A 17,468-nucleotide genomic window follows, 5' to 3' on the forward strand; every position below is an offset into this window, starting at 1 on the left:
TGACAATACCATAATTCCCTAGGTTACACTATAATACTAAACTTCACAGAGAAAGCATTCAAAGACATTAATTTTCAGTAGCAGAGAAAATAAAAGCATTTCACTTTGTAATGCCCAAGGCAAATATAAATGTATCTTAATTTTTGTATCAAAGGAGATAATTAAAATGCTATCAGCAACACTTTCCTACAAAACATATTTTTAAAACATTCCTAGTTTGAAGACAAACATTTCTATCAGGCTGAGCTGTTAAAAGTTTTTGTCATTTAAAGAAATATGTTTATCACAAACGTGAAAGTGTAATTTAGGTATGAATGGACTAAAGAACTAGAATCTCACTATCTTAGTCTGATACTTTTAATCCATCCTAGATCATTGGCTTATCACATTCTAGACATAGAGCTGTTCAGTAAGTCAGCAAAAACATTTTAAACACGGATATGAAAAATCAAACAAGTACTAAACCCAACAAGATCAAAGTCTTCATTAAGAACTACAGTTTTCATGGCACCAGATGTGAATAGCTTTTTTTAAACTTCCCCAATAAAGTATACATTGTTAATACTGTTTCCATTTAAATAGATATTTGTGTTTCAAACTGATTCTTTTGTCCTGGCCTGTAAGCAACTACATTTGCAAAATATGTTTTCAGCTGCAGTCTCAAAGAAAAGTAGTTCAGCTATTAAGGATTCTGCTGAGTGCTTTGGTTTCCTAAAACTAAATATAAAACTGACCACTTAAAAGAAACAACCAGATTAAGGCTATTTCTTTTCCCTTTCAAAAAAAAAAAATCAAATAGAATTAGGTGCTCAAAAAAACAGAATGTGTAGGGATAAAAAGAGTTTATAACAAATGAAAGTAATAATTTTGCCTTTTCCCCATGTATTTTGATAATTATTTGAAACTGTTCCTTTAGATGTGGAACTGGGTATGGGAAGAAAACATGAAAATAACCAGTATACTAACCACATGGTGTGCTAGCTGTCTCTTATTGTGCAGTGGGCACTGGAATCAATAGTAAGGTAAGAGAAAGCTCTACAATTAATTAAAATTGGAACTAAATTTAATTGGGAATGTTCTCTGCTCTCAGTCTAGCTTTACCCCCAAGAAATGCAGGCATAGTACCAAACAAATACATTGCATCCATTGCAAAAATAGCTAAAAAAAAAAAAAAAAAAAAAGAAAATGCCAAGCTTTTAAGTCTTAAAGTGTCCTATTTTGTTTTTTTTTCCCAAGAAATTTTGTCTTTTTTGAACAAAAAGCTTTCACCCCTGAGAAAACTAACTTTTTAACCTACCTTGACTGCATATCTTGGTGTGTTTTGGACTGGCTGATTTCAGGTGAAGTTGAAGGGACTTGCTGTTGTAGCTCCACCAAAGACTGGTAGTACTGTTGCTGATGATGTTGCTGCTGTTTGTAACGAGACAAACTGAAAAACAGCCCTAAAATGGCTTTCAAATTTCCATTCCGTATTTCTATTTAAAAAAAAAAAAAAAAGAAAGAGAACAAGAAGTGAAAACATTGGTTTTAGACTTCATTTTTCCACAGTCTTACAGTAAAATATCTCTGTACATACCTATAGCTCTACAGGTTTATGTCTTATACCTCTTTATTTATCACTAATATCAGGGACATTTTTGGTATCACTAATACTTTACTTTTTATTATAATTTTTCTTTATTTATGTGCCATTGTTGCAAAAAAACATATCTCTATAATGCTTTCATGCTGAGTCATTTATATGGCCATAAAGAAGACTCCATCAAACCTTAAATAACATACATAATTTGAAATTAATACTACTGCTCAATAAAGTACAAATATTCTAAGTAAGCAGAAGTTAATTCAGAAAAATCGGAATTCTTTCTGGCCCTAGGTGCACATCCCTTCAACCCTATGGCTTTAAATTAGTCTTCTTGAGTTTTGGGCAAATTCTGTGCACATTGGTAATAAACAGTGGGTTCTAGAAAAATCAAAAAGAATGATGTAACAGTCTTAGAGGTGAGCACATATCCATTCATACAAATATTCAAGGAACATGAGGGAAGAAAATGAATGGAAAATTGTTTTTAAAAAAGGTGACTGTAATGCTCATGATAACATCTTTGAACTTTCAAATGACGTGATTTTATAGTTTTCTCTGTTATAATGCTATTTCAAAACTACAGCTTTCACATGAGGCTAACACAGCTACCTGAACAAAATTCTGGTGTTCCACAGTAAAGTTCCTATATCTTCCATTCCTTTCTTAGCCTTTCCCCAGCCTGAGATGAAGGTTTTAACAGGATAATGCTATTCTTTGCTCATCTGTGATCTCTGTGTCAAAAAAGAAGCCTCAGGAGACTTTAATGAAATTATCTGCAGCATGTAGGTCTGTTCATAACCTCATTATTAGGTTTTTTTGGCACTGACCTTCTTGTGAAAGGTTTTCATTAGACTCATAGACTTGTAACCTAACATGCAACACTACAATCTTTCTGCATTCCCTGCAAGTCTAAATACTGAGCTGTGAGTCCTACACAGCTTTCTTAGGTAAATTTTCAAGCCAAATTTATAAACAATTACTGTTATATTCATGTCTTGTAAACCATACTAATTTTCTTTCAATAGGATTAGGTGGAAAGCTAGTACATACACTAACAGGCCAGCAAACACTGGAGCCCTGATGGTCACAACCCGCTCTTCAAAAGCAAACACCATCCTGGGCACTGAAATATACTTTTCAAAATGGAATTTTTTTCTCTGAGCATTCATGCTTTCTCATCTTCCCTGTGAAGATGCTGCAGGATCTTTGTTTCCCAGTGAGATCATCAGAGATACACAGAACTTTCTCAGAGCTACCAGACCTTTCAGGCAACTGTTACTTTTGCATTCATGTTTGTTTCAGGAAAGATCATTAACAAGAAATACAGAAAACTTATATTTAAAACTACCCTGAAATTACCCCCAAAAAACACATAACTATCCATTTTAAGCTCCTCTGTTTCTAGAAGATTTTCAGTACATGACACAAGTTTATTTATTCTTAACATTTTGCATCACTTAATGTTCAGAAAAAGAATTCTTTGTTTGTTAAATTCCACTCATCATTTTTATCTTAAAATTTTGCACTTTTCGTGTTAAACTACATATTGTACTATTTCTAAAGAAGAAAGTTATGTTTTGAACTTTTTTTTCTTTCCTACTTTTAAATGAGTTAAAGTTAGAAGATTTCTTGCAAACAAAAAATCCAGAAACTGCTAATGTGTATTAAACACATCCAGGGAAGAGGAGGGGAGTGTTTTTCTTTGTGGTAACTAGCTTATTATTTATCAATTGAGTTCTCAAGCAGAAATTCTGCAGTCAAGATTTGAAAATTACTTTTATTCTAGATCTCTTCATTCAAGTGTCCAAATGAGGTTTGTGAAATCTTCAAACCTTCCGAAGCTAATAGTTTATTGTTCAAGATTCTTTCTGGTCCAGTGGTAACACAACACGTTTACCAAACTATTACACAAAACTCATTTTCTTCTCCCCAAAAGAAATTATAATAATCATGATTATACATACTAAAAATGGTATATTTAATGGAATCACACTTTTGAAGTACTTTGAAGTAATACGAAGTAATACAAAGTAATACAAAGTAATACAAATATATTAGTGGATTTACACCAGATTCATTACCAACTTCATAACAGCAAAATTACTTTAAACTTACTTCAGAACTCAGTAATAAAATTTGGTTTTGAATAATAATAATAAGCATTTTAAATCATAGTCCTTGCATTTAACCCCACGTAGTAGTATTGGTTTCAGTAGTATATGACCTTAAAGCTACACAGTTGAAGCTTACATCCTATTAAAATTATTTTCCAAAGCAAAACAAAGGTATGATTAAAGGCATGTATTACAGAATGCACACAGATTTTGATCTACCAAAGTACAAAAACTAAGTGTCATGCACCATGTCATGTTATTAACCAACGAAGTGTATTATCATTAAATAAATTCATGCTATTCACACATTTGATTGGTATTTTATATGCAAGTAAATATAGGCTGCACTAGAAAATTCAGTTTCTAAACAGCTTTGAGGTGAATGACAATATGCAAAATTTCAGTAAGCTCTTGTATCAAGATATCTACAGTATGTACAAAGGTTCTCTTGAATCACTTAAGGAGCTTTCCATAAGTTGACAGTCAAAGTGAATAGATAGTACATATCACAGCTGTGTTATACTTTTAAAGTTCTAGAAAGGTGGAGGTGGTGAAAGATAGTTCTGATTTAATTTAAAAAATCAAACAGTGGTTAGCATTCCAGATTTTTTCTCCATGAGTCTTCTAGAATTACAATGAAATTAACAGCTCTGGGAAATTTTTGTTTTTCCTTTCAGCTTTTATTTGGGCTACAAGCAAAATAAAAATACAGCATTCCATCTCATTAGTATGTTACCTTCAGCTGCCACAGAGGTCATAGGGACTTTGAAGGTGCATAGCACCTTGCAGAACTGCTTAATTTGTTACAGGACAAAGACTTACTTACAAGTTATTAATTTACAAGAAAAAATATTCACCTGCGTCTTACATTAGCAAGGCAAATATTACATAATAATTACACGACTGATATTTATAATGGTTTTGATTTATTATATTTATGAATTTATTTGTAACCATATTAGGCAATCACTAGAGGTGACTAATACAGCAGAATAACAGAAGCAGCAAGATCATTCACTCTTAATAGATCACATCAAAGGAATACTATAATTTTCAGACACATCCTGACAGCATTACTAGTAATAATAAATTTGCTAAAACAAATAGACTTCCCTGATTTTACTTAACTGAGCAAGATTCTCATATCCTTGTTTGCTGTTTTGAATCACATATATGAACAAGTTAAAATGTATGCTTGGGAAACTCTGTGCCTATCTAACATTATGGAGGTAACATGAAAAGATTAATACTATTGAAAAAGTATCATTTTAAAACATCGTCTCAAGCTTCATAAACATTGAATTTCTTGGTTCAATTTCAAGGGAAAATTAAAATGAAACTCGCTATCACTAATCTAAATTTGCATGCTGTTCAAGACAGTTGGAGATAGGTACTTAGGTGCAAAAAATTTGTGTTAAGAAATTTAGTTTTCAGAAGAAAATACTATTATTTGTTCTGATGATTTTTTCTCTTACCTTCTGCAGAAAGACCTTGGACATTTACGCCTCTGGCTGCCAGAAAGCTAAGGCAGACATCAACATTCTCAATCTGTAATATGAATAGAAATAACAAGCAGCATAAGACTATTTTACAAAATGTAGAAATGTAGGGAGAGGAAAAAAAAAAAAGAAACTGCCAAGGAATGAATACTTTACATTCATTGCATACTGCAGCTCTTTACCAAAGTTTAGCAAGAATGATTACTGCTAATTGGGGAACTGATATAAAGCTTTCATTGTCCGCTTTGGTGCTTAAAAACAATTCACAAATGCCCGATCCAGAATGGCATGCTGGCAACTCAGCAACCCACCTAGTTAACATAAAACTGGATTTTATACGCCAAAAACAAGCAGTGATGAAAGCATGCATAGAGAATTAGACACTGAGTATATGTCTGGAGATGGGAGCAAATGAGTTTACTAAAAAATATAAGCAAAAAAACTCTAACAAATGTGTTAGCAAAGGTACTTTCTTGGGAAGATGTAGGATTCCGTGAAAATGATGTCACATTAGTGGTTGATTCTCCAAATTTTTTCTTCAAATCTTATGCTAAATAATTTTAATTTATTTAATGTTTATGCTCCTTGGAAGAGTTCTTGCTTAGTAAAGAATATGGTGCTGACTTCTGTTGGTGATTTAGAAGAAATCTACAGTCACCACAGAGAATTTTAGATATGAAAATGTAGATCAATAAAAGGATGAAACTTCTGCCTCTAAAATGAGTAATCAGAGAATTAATTTGACTGCTTTCATATGTCTATTTCTAACAGATGAGGAAGACAGAATGTTCCAAAAGATTCTCAAGTCAGCATTCTCAGGTGATTACCACAGTCCTTCCCCAATACTTCCTCCAAATGAAGTATTTGCTTCATTTGATCTATAAAGCAAATACTCAGCTATAAATGTAAAACCTTTTAACAACTTTTGTCTATAAATATGTTGATATGAAAACAGAAAATGTATAGAAAGGTTCTATGTCAAGAGGTTTCAACAGATTTGACTATAACATACATTTTTGAGGTTGATGGATTTTTTCAAGGCAATTAGGATCACAAAAATAAAATTTTAAGAATATATTTTAAATATATATTTGCATTGGAGAACATTAAAAATAAAGAAAGGAATATTCAACACTAAAAATATAAGCCTGCAGTAGCTCAATCCATACAGGTAATTTTATTTGAATGTTTGTATATTTTACAATGCCTCATACAGACAATTTTCAACCATCAAAACAAAGGGGTAAATTCATTTCTTGAATAAAAATTACTTAATCCTTGGCAGTAGCTTTTCTCACCCAGGACTACTGTCATCTTTCTATGATTGCAGCTCTGACATTATTCACAGAAGATGGTAGTAGCTGAAAGGATATAAATATTGTTTTTACTACTGACCCTAGAAATATATATTATGAGTTCACAGACTGTCTTGATCCACAAATAGTATATATAGATTTATAAATACCTGCAAAACTTTTAGATATGCTTTTTAAGGACAATAAATGTCAAAACATTAGTAAACACATCTTTTAAAAATTCCTTTCAAATGTTGAATTCAAGGACATGTTAATATTTACAGGGAATGATAAATAATCTCTTTCCTTAATCAATTACAGGAAAAAAAAAAAAAGTCCAAAATCTGCAGCTAAACTGATGAAAGTTGCTAAAAAAATTGAGGTTTACGATAGTTTTTATAAACCAGTTTGGCAGGTGTTGTCAATTTTCACAACTGTGAATGTGTAATAACCATCCTAAAATCAATGGGATTACTCCAGGTCTGGCCCAGCACAGCAATTGCAGAAACCCAGGCATTAACTCTGTCACTGTCTTAAATGTTTGTGTAGTTTTACAGCATGAAAAAACCCACATTAACTAGGTCATTTTGTTAAGATATAGAGATGTGACACAGCTAAATCAGTTGCAACTTGACTGCAGCTAAAATAGGAAGATCTGCTTCTTCCTCACCTCTTCTTCCTCCCAGGTGTGGGGCCCTGCTGCTGCTGCCTTTGCTGGGTTTCAGCACTTCTCTGAGCACACCAGGAGCTCCGCACAGAAAACTTGCCCAACAAAAAGGCAAATGTATTTTAGTCACTCCAGTTTGCTATGCAATCAGATAAGCACAGGAGTCAGCAGAGGGAAAGGTGTGTCCCAGCATGAGTAAGGCATGGTTTGGGAGAGTAAAGGGGAGGTGGGAAGGAGGGACAGGCAGATGGTGTCACTCTTGGTGGCAGCAACAAGGGAGCTGAGCTGGCTCAGCCCTGACCTCCAACTACACCCCTGCATCAGTCCTGAAAATAATGCATATGATGATAATATTTCTACTCAAACTGTAAACAATGGCAACTGCATAATAAAAAAAATTGAATGGAAATTTTCCTGTCCTGAAAAATTTAAAAGAAATGAAGATTTTTTTGTATATTAGCTGTATAACTCAGTGTTTCCTTGAACTTTCAAATCAACCATAATGCAGTATCAACTACTTCCAAAGGTGGGAAATTCTGCTCTATAACGTAGTACTGGAAGCCAAATGGAGAAAAAAATAAAAGGAGAAAAAGAAATAAAAATCAGACCAACATGAGTAGCATCCGTCTCCAAATAACTGAAAAAATATTTCCTAGCACATATTCTAGGTTAACCAAGACATTTTTTATAATGAGCATGTCCCCTCTGCAGTAGTTCAGGAGCTATAAAAACCCCCTAGTTTATTGGAGAACATTTTAAGCCCTAATGTGCTGTGAAAACATCTCAATATCTATCTTCAATACTGAATATTTAGTAAATAGTAAGACTAATACATAAATCTTCACACACATTTAAGGTGAAAAATATCCTACAGAGATGGCGCCTGGTTACTTTACATGTCTACTTCTACAGCATGTGTCTTTGAAGTAATTTCTTAAACTCTCAGACAAAGCTAATAATTACTACTAACACCAGTGACTCAATATGCTGCAGAACTACAAAGCAAATTCTGTTTTACTTTGCAGTTCACCAAGAGAACTATTACAGAAGCTGCAGGTCCAAAGTCACCCTTCTGGCGCTGGTGGTGTATGAAGCAATAGCAGTGGCCAACTTTCAGACAGTAGACTGGAGTTGCACTGTTAGCCTTATAATAAAGTCTTGTTTTGACTTGTGAATTGAGCAAGTTTGGTGTGGCAGCTCACAGCCACACAATACACTGAAAATGTCAGAAAACAACTCTAGCAGTTTTCTGATAATAACAGCAGTTACTATACAACCCTCAGAAACTGTTAGGGGTCTCAATGAGACATGCATGAATACATCCTTGGGTTGTTTTCACTTTCCTTCCTCTGCAGTCTAGAATATGTTAGCCTTAAAGTTGTCCCAATTGAAAGTTTTAGTGTATCTCTAAATATTGCTTTAATTACCTACTTCTTGCATTGGCAAACCACAGTCATTCTTTGAACTCAAACCCAAGCGTCCCCAAACACTTTTTCTTCAAACTTACTCACAGATGAGAGTGATTTTGCAATTACAAAAGTTCTAAGAGATTTCAAGCAACTTCTACTCCTCAGTACTGTTTCAATCAAGAGTAGTATGAATCCCTGAAGTCCATGTTTATTTAAGTAGTTAGTGATGAGGTTATTATACACTGGGGTAAACTCCTCCTAGAGCTGGCATTGTATATGTACAATTCTACCTGCTTATATATCAATGGCTGAAGATTTTTTAGTGTGACACAACAGAAAAATTTTGTATCTTACATATCACACTTGTGTATCTTACATATAAACAAAATTTTGAAGTGGATTTTGCTTGCAAAAAGAACTATTTTATAACTGAGATTATATTTAACATTATAGTGAATAGTATCATCAGAATTACAAAGTTTTATAGCAGAAGATATGGCTCATTACAGTACAGAATTCAGGATATGCAGATTGACACTGAATCTTACATAACAAGACAGAGAAGAGTCACTCAAATTTGCTTGTACAGGTAGATGTTGCCAAGATCAGACTGTTTTTGAACCATTCTCCATCACTATCAACCCCCAATTTTTTTTTGTTCCAAGGCAATTATTTTATATAAAGGTTCAAAAGAGTAGAAGGGCAGCACGTTGAATAGTAGACCTGCCACATTAAAAACCTTAAAAACTATAAATAGGATAAGGAATTAATGATATAATAAACCTTCACTGCCATATAGATATTTGCCATTTAGCTATTCAATCAAGCAGCTGAAAGTCAATCAACACTACATGAAACTGCTTTTCAGAGGTAACAAAAACATAATTCTGAAACCTAATCCCTTCCTTATCTAAAGTCAAGAATAATGTGTCCAACTCTGAAATGTAGCTACAGCATTGTCAGTAAAGATGAACTCAGCTAAGAGGACGATAATTTAGGAATTAAGATTTGCAGGCATCAATCAGGTAAATAACACCATTTGATGCTTTATAAATTAAGCCTACTGAGTTATGCTTACAATATACTAAGCTTCTTTCATAAATCTGATCCTTTTAATACTATTCATACCCACAGCATCATGAAAAAAACACCTGAAATACTTAACACCATAAATATTAGTGAGCTCCAAGATATTTTTACACTCACATTTAAGGGGTTATAGTACATGATGATGTACAAATAAGCAGAAATGTCACAACTCTGATACTATTAATACATTAGGTGGCATGTAAAGAAGATACATTGCAAATCTGCTGTCACAGATTACATCGTGTAGTTGTAAGCAATCTGCTTTTGACTGAAAGATATTTGAAATTTCACTGAAAGAAAAAAATCGCTAAGCCAGATGGGGTACTTGTATGTAGATAAACAGTAGTACTTAATACCCAGCAGTTAGCAGATTTGCAGGAAGAGTTAATTTGTGGGATATACTCACCAGTAACTCAATATATAGAATATGTCTATTTATTACAATTATTTTTGCTGTTGTCACGATTAGCTTTCATCTCCTTTGTTTGGAGACAACACTTTCTTCACTTCCAAAATAAATTTAATTGTGGGATGCTCAGAAGACTAACACAGCAATATGTTTTTCTGTATGTGTAAGACACTCTGAAAAATATGTTGCTTTGACTAACCCTCTTTTATTAAGTTTATGTCAATATAGTTTACAGGAACACCATATACGCAAGTTCATTGCTATTTGCCTGCTTTGGGCTGTTTTCTTCCTGAAGAATGGGACACCTTATAAAAATGACACATTATCATTACAGAATGCTTCTATACATATATGCACTTAAATACTCTTGATTATTTTGGCAGCAAAAGTAAAAGAGTAATTTCTGTTAGCACTTCATTTAGTGCTATCTTCCATAGCTCTGTGTGTGTGTTTTAACATTCTAATTCTTGACCCAAAGCCTGAGATAAAATTTGGCAAAGGACTTGCTCTGTAGAAATTTTCTAATGTTGCTGATGGCTGATTAAGGACACTCATGAAAATAGTATTCCACAGAAATCCAGAGAATCATATACTCACTCTTCAGTATTCAGTACCTTTTTATATATTTTTAATACAAATATTAAATAGTACTCATTTGAGGTTGGTATTATGAGATAGTCTGTGTCACAATAACTGTATTTAAAACACACTTTACCAGCAAGGTTTCTTCCTAAATTTCCCCAGAATATTAACCTGAGTTAAGACATGTATTTGACTCTTTCTTTCATATCTATATTTATTATTAACTCAATTTGTGGAGTTCAATGGATTTAAATGAATGCAGAATAGGAAAAAAATTTAATGTTGTTACATAGCTCATTCTCTTTCAAGTTCTGTAGCACTAGGACAATCAAAATCAAATAAAAATAAAATTCAGGCCCTACAGGTAGCAACCTGGACTCTAAATATTCACAATTCACATTCTGTATAAAATAATGAAATTATAAAATGGAAAAGCAGATACTATTTTTTTGATTTTCACAGGAATCAGTCATGGAAGGAGATACAAAAGCTTTTGAGTTCGAGATGCTTTGTATTAGGTGAAGTGCTGGTATCAGTTGCAGGCTCTAAAAAGATCAGGTGTTCAGGCAAGCAATCGAGATGCCTTCATGAGTGAATAAAAGCATTTTTGGTGCATGTGTTGGAGTTGACAAGAGAACAAAACTGTCCACATAGATTTAGTTACATAGAATGATCTGGAGGAAACTGGAAATATTTCCACATGGAAAGATCTAAACTCTGATTTTCCCTTGTCTAATAGAGTGTAGTATGAGAATTGGCCATGTACACTCTCATAGGTCCATGTTTCATTCTCACGCTAACACTGCCTAAAAGGACTATTTTTGGCCAAATGCATAATCTTTCACAACATGATATGCCTAAAGCTGTTCTCAGGGATTGAAAAGGACAAGTTTATTTCACTTTCGGTTCTTAATTGACTCATCCATTGCAGACATTGTTGACTTGTTGACAACTCAGTGGTGACGTGAGAAACAGCCAGATTTTCCATGTTGTAACTTTGTTTCTTCTGGGTTTTCTTCCCAGCCAGTTTCACTAGTTTGTATTCATGTTCTGCCACTCCCTAAAACAAAGAGCTAGAAAGTTACCAGATAGAGATATTAAGAGGAAATGCTTGCAGTTCTATAGTGACGTATGTTTTTATCCTCAGTTGTATCTTTCAGATTATTTAACAAAGCTAGGCTTCATAAAACAGACAGGTGGACATTCAGGTCTTTTCACTATGTATAAAATAGGTACAAGTCAAATACTTCCTTCCACAAAAAATAAAAAACAACTTAAGAACTTTGTCCATTTCAGTGGTAACTGAATGCACTATTATTCTACTTACTACCATGCTTGCTTTGCACTTACTTATATGTACTATTATTTTCTAAGGCTGAGTATTGGGCCCAAATGCCCATTTCTGATAGATGACTTACTCCCAGGAGGTTCAACTAAAGAAGTCAAAAGCACCGTCCAGATTAAAACTTGTATATACTGATTAAAACAAAATGGATTATCCAGTCCAATGTCTTTATCTCCCTGCCTATCCATTCTTCAAATGCCACACATTCAACGCTGTTTTTGAGTCCAGGTGATTCTTACATGATCGCTTAAACAACACTCAGTAGTAGGAATTCCCTGTGTGCTTCACTTGAAAACAGATATTCATCACACCTGAACACTTTAGAGTTCTCTTTAGAAAAATCTGCAACTGGTAATCCAATTGAAAAATGAAAAATCCCTAATGCTTTCATAATTGTACATGGTGGGATAAAATGTATCTAATCCTTAAAAAGTAAGCAATTATGATTTATTTTTATAACATATGGTAATATTTCTTTCAACTATTTGTAAAGTACCAATCGGTAACCTCCATCATGATAAGAAACACCTTCTATGCCCCGTGCTTCATTTCATTTGACACTGTTATTAATGTACTTGTTTTCTGTGAAAATTTGTCATGAAATTTTATTTGCAAAACTGTTGTAGCATTTTCACTGCACTGTATTTCTGTATGTTATCCACAATCACTGATTCCTAGGTATTCTAAAAGGGAGGATCCTTCTGTAGAAAGGGTTTTTTTTTATTATTTAAGAGTAGGGTTAAAGACTTTCAAAAGGAACAATGTGAAATAGACTTATATGGGCTCATTTTACAAATATTATAATTGAACTATAACAAGCATACTTTTTTTTAATATTGTGCGGGTTAAACTAGTTTAACACAACCAAAAACAAGACATCTGCTTTCTTGTCTCTTGCATATTTAAAGTTGAGTGTGCTTGTTAACATATATACATGTTCATGCTAAAATAATTACAGATTTTTATTTTTGAGCAAGACTGTCTGAAAGTTGTATATTTCCATGAAGATTCCTTGTGAAGAAACTGTACACAGTATTACTATGTAATAAAAAAATATTTTTTACTACTACTTAATAAGGATACTTTGAAGAGCAGAGAATACACACAAATTCTTCCAAATCTGAAAGTAAATACAATGGGAAGAAATGTGGCCCAGAGTAATGTAAAACATATAATGACTCTTCCGAGGAAGCTCTTTAGTTTCAAATTTTCTCCGTGGAAGATGCTGGTATGGCAGGCTGCATGTTGTACGGTTCCCTTGGACACAAACTACTGAAACTGTGAAATTTTCCATGAACTCTCAGTTCCTCTGGTAGAAATGGGGAAATTTGAAGAAAGGGAAAACGAGGAAATAAAAAACAGTCTCAAAAATCGCATTATTTATTTTCCGATAATTTATTTCCCTCAAACTCCTAACATGGCAGATTATTGCAATAACTTTTTGCAACTACACTGGAAGGCAATATCAAGTCTCCATGCGTGGTGTAAATTTGAAAACCCACCCAGATAAAACAGGTGTTAACAGTCCTCCTGGGAGATATTTAGTGCGTTCTGCTGACTTCCTGTTGCACGTGGCCCAGATCAAGTCACATTCCAGGTTTCTATCAAAATTATAATGCATTTTCAGAGGGTTAAGCAGAATACACTGACATGTAAACACATTAGGATTAACTATTTTCTAGCAAACTCTTCATTATTTGCAATAGAATAATTTAAGGAGCGTTCAATAAAAATAACTATCAGTGAACCGTGTAAATTCATTCCAAAACACTGTTCCAAGCTAAGCATTGACTTTGCAATAAGAGACTGTATATGCAAATTAAAAACTGATTTACTGGAGTTATTTGGGGAGAATTTTACCTTAGAGGATAATAACTACTGGTATGTAGAAAGCCTCCCAGGCAAAAATTTTTAGGAAATGATGCTGGAGTTATTTAATTATTAGCTACTTTTTGAGGAAAGGATGATGATGTTATTCAAAACTGAAATACCTTCAACTTCCTTTTCCAACAGATATTAGGGAACATGCACATCAAATTCTTCCAACATGCAGTCCAAACACAAAATATGACCAGTAAACCCAGAAATGTGAAAACAAATTAACTTCTCAAATACTTGGAGAATTCAACAGACATATGTACTGACAAAAGAATGTATGAGGTCACTGCTGAGGTCAACGTAAGAGCTGGGGTGTGTATTGTTTTTAAGAAAATGCTGCAGTAGGATACGGTTCCCTTCTGGCATGAATTACTGTCAGCCCTGTCAAGAACACGAATCTGACAATTGCTGTTGCAGGTTTTTCACCTAGCCCCTGACTTGGTGCTTGGAAAACTTGGGGTGAATATAGTTTCTGGTGAATTGGTGAATTTTTTGTTGTTTTTTTTTTCTTTCCTTGTTTGTAAACATCAACAAGTTAGTGAATAATGTAGTTATTCAAAATAAAAATCATTGATCCTAATCATAATTTTTACATGGTCAAACATATATTTCTGCTGTGCTGGTCATTTTCATATAAAACCCAAAAAAGCTCTAACCACATCTCAAACCCCCACCACATAAGAGAAGAATGAAAAATTTTACTCTGATCATCTATATAATGGTGTCATCTTGCTTCCCATCTTCCTTTCTTACCCATTCTTCCATCTGTGTCCTGTCTGCATTTGTTCTCCCCATTTCTATACAGTAGTCTCTGCAGCAGACATTGTAAAGCACAAAATACAACAATGGTAATTTCTGAAGTGCTTTTGTGCTGCTATATTAGAAATTATGAGAAGAAAGTGTTGGAATTTTGATTGGAATATAGTGCTGGATTTGGATTCAGAAAACCATGGATGTATTTCAATACCTTGCAGAAATTTCTTAGAAAGCTAAAATACGACTTCACAGCAGTACAGACGAAAAGATCAGCTACTTCCAGTGTCTGAAAGTAACTCACTACTTCAGTGCTCTGATCTCTGCAGGCCTGTGGCCACCAATGCTGTGAAAGAGTCCTATATACATACTAAGAACACAAAATTGAAGATAAATACTACCCTGGGAGGCCCTTTTTAAGGCAATGATAAAAAGAACTCTGTTTAAAGACAGTGTTTCTTAAAGCAATGCTCCAGTTTAGTGAGCCTGTTTACAATCTTTTTTTAATTATGCAACACTTCTGAGTCAGCAAGGTACCAAAGTCTAAATATTTATGACTAAATATTTATGGAACTTGGAAACTTCCAGAAATTGGAGGGCAATGTGAAAATGCACGCTTCTTAAAAACAGAGAAGTTTCTCTCCATTAGGCCAAAAGAGAGTCTACAACAGTGTTCATTTACTAGATTTAACTAAACCTTTGAAAACATTCCAGTTATCTCCTTGACCACTATTTACTACATAGTAACCTCATTTAGCTTACTCAAAAAAGCAGCTTTTAGAAATAAGGGCAATTACAACCAGTGATGGAATGAATCCTTTAAAAAATAAGTAAGCAGGTAAACTATGGGGCATTTCACTTCATCTCTTGAACTTTGCAATTGGAATCCATCCAGACATACTTTGTACTGTATGAACCCTCCCTCTTGACTACACCAGGAGTCTTACTGCTATAGCTTGCGAAGGAGAGACACTGACAGTTTGCTCCTATCCTTCTGGCCTTTTGATTTTATAAACATTCTGATTTTTTTTAATTAGATATATTTTCCACATTACCCTAGAATGCAATTGAGCTCATCAAAAGAAAAGTAATAAGAAATACTTGTTATTAGCAAAAAAGTACAGCCCAGAAAATTTCTGTAGGATGTGTCTGGTCCTCTGCCTGGAACTTAAAGTCCTTGGAAAGATATATACATGAGATGACATAAGTTACTGGTTTTCCTTTATGTTTAATTTTCATATTACTGACTCAAATTGATCTAAGCCCTAAAGAAAAAAAAATTGATGATGAATTGATGTCATAGGTTAGTAAAACTATTCAGATTAAACCAGACATCTTTAAAAGCCATAGAGATAATAAATAGACTCATATTCAAGCTTTCACTTTTGCTAGTGTACACGAACATCATATTTTAAATCATGTTTAGCATAATATACATAGGAATATTAGGCCATGCTATATGTTTTCACACCATGCTTCTAAACAGATTTCACACTTGCCTATCTCTTCACAACTTTCTCATAACTATGGGAAGAATTTTTCACATTTTAACAAGATCTCAGATGTCTAGATTCTCAGTCAAGGAAAACAAAAGCACCTGGAACCACAGAAGGCAGTGGGATATATGCTTGTAAGCTCATAGGCTCACCAGGGTTAGATTTTTTTTAATTGATTTCTCAGCCAAAGAGAGAAGAGAAATGTTAGAAGTGCTCAAGTCTATAAAATGAAGCCTTAACAAGCACTTACTTCTTGTTGTCACTTCACTTCCAGTTGTAGACAATGAAGTGTAAACTGTACGAGGAAACAATTTTTTAAATAGTTATCCAAGTGTTTTCAAGTTCCAAAATACAGCCAGTAATACTCGAAAAAAATAAGCATTTACTGGGCCTTAGAGGGGGACATATTGTTACATACGTTAATTTATATGATGCAACAATATAAATCTTGCAAATTTGTTCATGCCAAAAAATCCTAGTAGAAGCCTTATATATACAAGAACTGTGAAAACACCCTTGCACATATGTTTACTCTGGAGTGTTACTGCTGATCTGTTCGTGAACTAAGCAAGAGCCTTTAGGAAAAAAAAAAAAAAACAAACAATTTATTGTTGTTGGGAGGAATTACTGAGAAAATCTGTGAGCGAGAGGCAAAACAACTCACAAGGCTGGGATACCAGTTAGCTAGTTATGTGTACAGTTAGAGTACAGAAAACTGTAACTATGTAACTTCATGAGCTATTATTTATTTCAAATACAAATAGGTCTCAGCTCTCAAGTGTGGAAACCAAGGGACAAAGAAAATTCTTGTGGTATTTTTTCTCCAGAAGAGGATGTCATTGGTACACTCCCAATGTAACCTAAAGAAACTCTGAAGAATCAAGAGATATGAATAATTCAAACAAGGTTATAATTAACTGACAATACAAGCCTACACGGAACACATTCTAATTGTTATAGAATTAAAGACTGCCAAAAGCTACAAGCTAAAATACAAACACATTTTTATTTCAAGAAGACTGTTCAGATTCAACTTTCAGGACTTTGCAAGTTCAGTGCTGGCCCATATGCCACCTGAAAGAGTTGCTAAGAACTGCATAGGTAAAAAAATGCTTTAAGTTGATATTAACTATTAAAAAAGCAAAACATATGTGACCAGTTCGTGAGATTGAATACAATGCAACCAAGTCCTGACAAATAAAAAAATGCCTTGGACTGACTCTGAAACTGAACTCTGCCCAGACTAATTTATATCCAGACACTGGGCCAACTTAAAATAAGTTCAACTGGAAATAAGTATACCTCTGATTTATGTCATATGGTCATCTGTTTATCATATGGTCAGCA

At 33.8% G+C, this 17,468-nt stretch overlaps 1 protein-coding gene across 10 annotated transcripts in view; it reads right to left on the reverse strand.

Moving 5' to 3' along the window:
* Nucleotides 1-17,468, reverse strand: part of NAV3 (neuron navigator 3) — a 527,200-nt gene that overhangs the window by 153,277 nt on the left and 356,455 nt on the right. For all 10 annotated transcript variants that reach the window (XM_064655607.1, XM_064655608.1, XM_064655602.1 and 7 more), the window contains 2 exons: nt 5,175-5,247; nt 1,298-1,475 (listed from right to left, as the gene is read on the reverse strand). In XM_064655607.1, the coding sequence (XP_064511677.1) occupies nt 1,298-1,475; nt 5,175-5,247 (251 nt within the window). The remainder of the gene's footprint in view (nt 1-1,297; nt 1,476-5,174; nt 5,248-17,468) is intronic.

Source organism: Pseudopipra pipra, chromosome 5 (genome assembly GCF_036250125.1).
Source record: "Pseudopipra pipra isolate bDixPip1 chromosome 5, bDixPip1.hap1, whole genome shotgun sequence".
Taxonomy (NCBI): domain Eukaryota; kingdom Metazoa; phylum Chordata; class Aves; order Passeriformes; family Pipridae; genus Pseudopipra; species Pseudopipra pipra.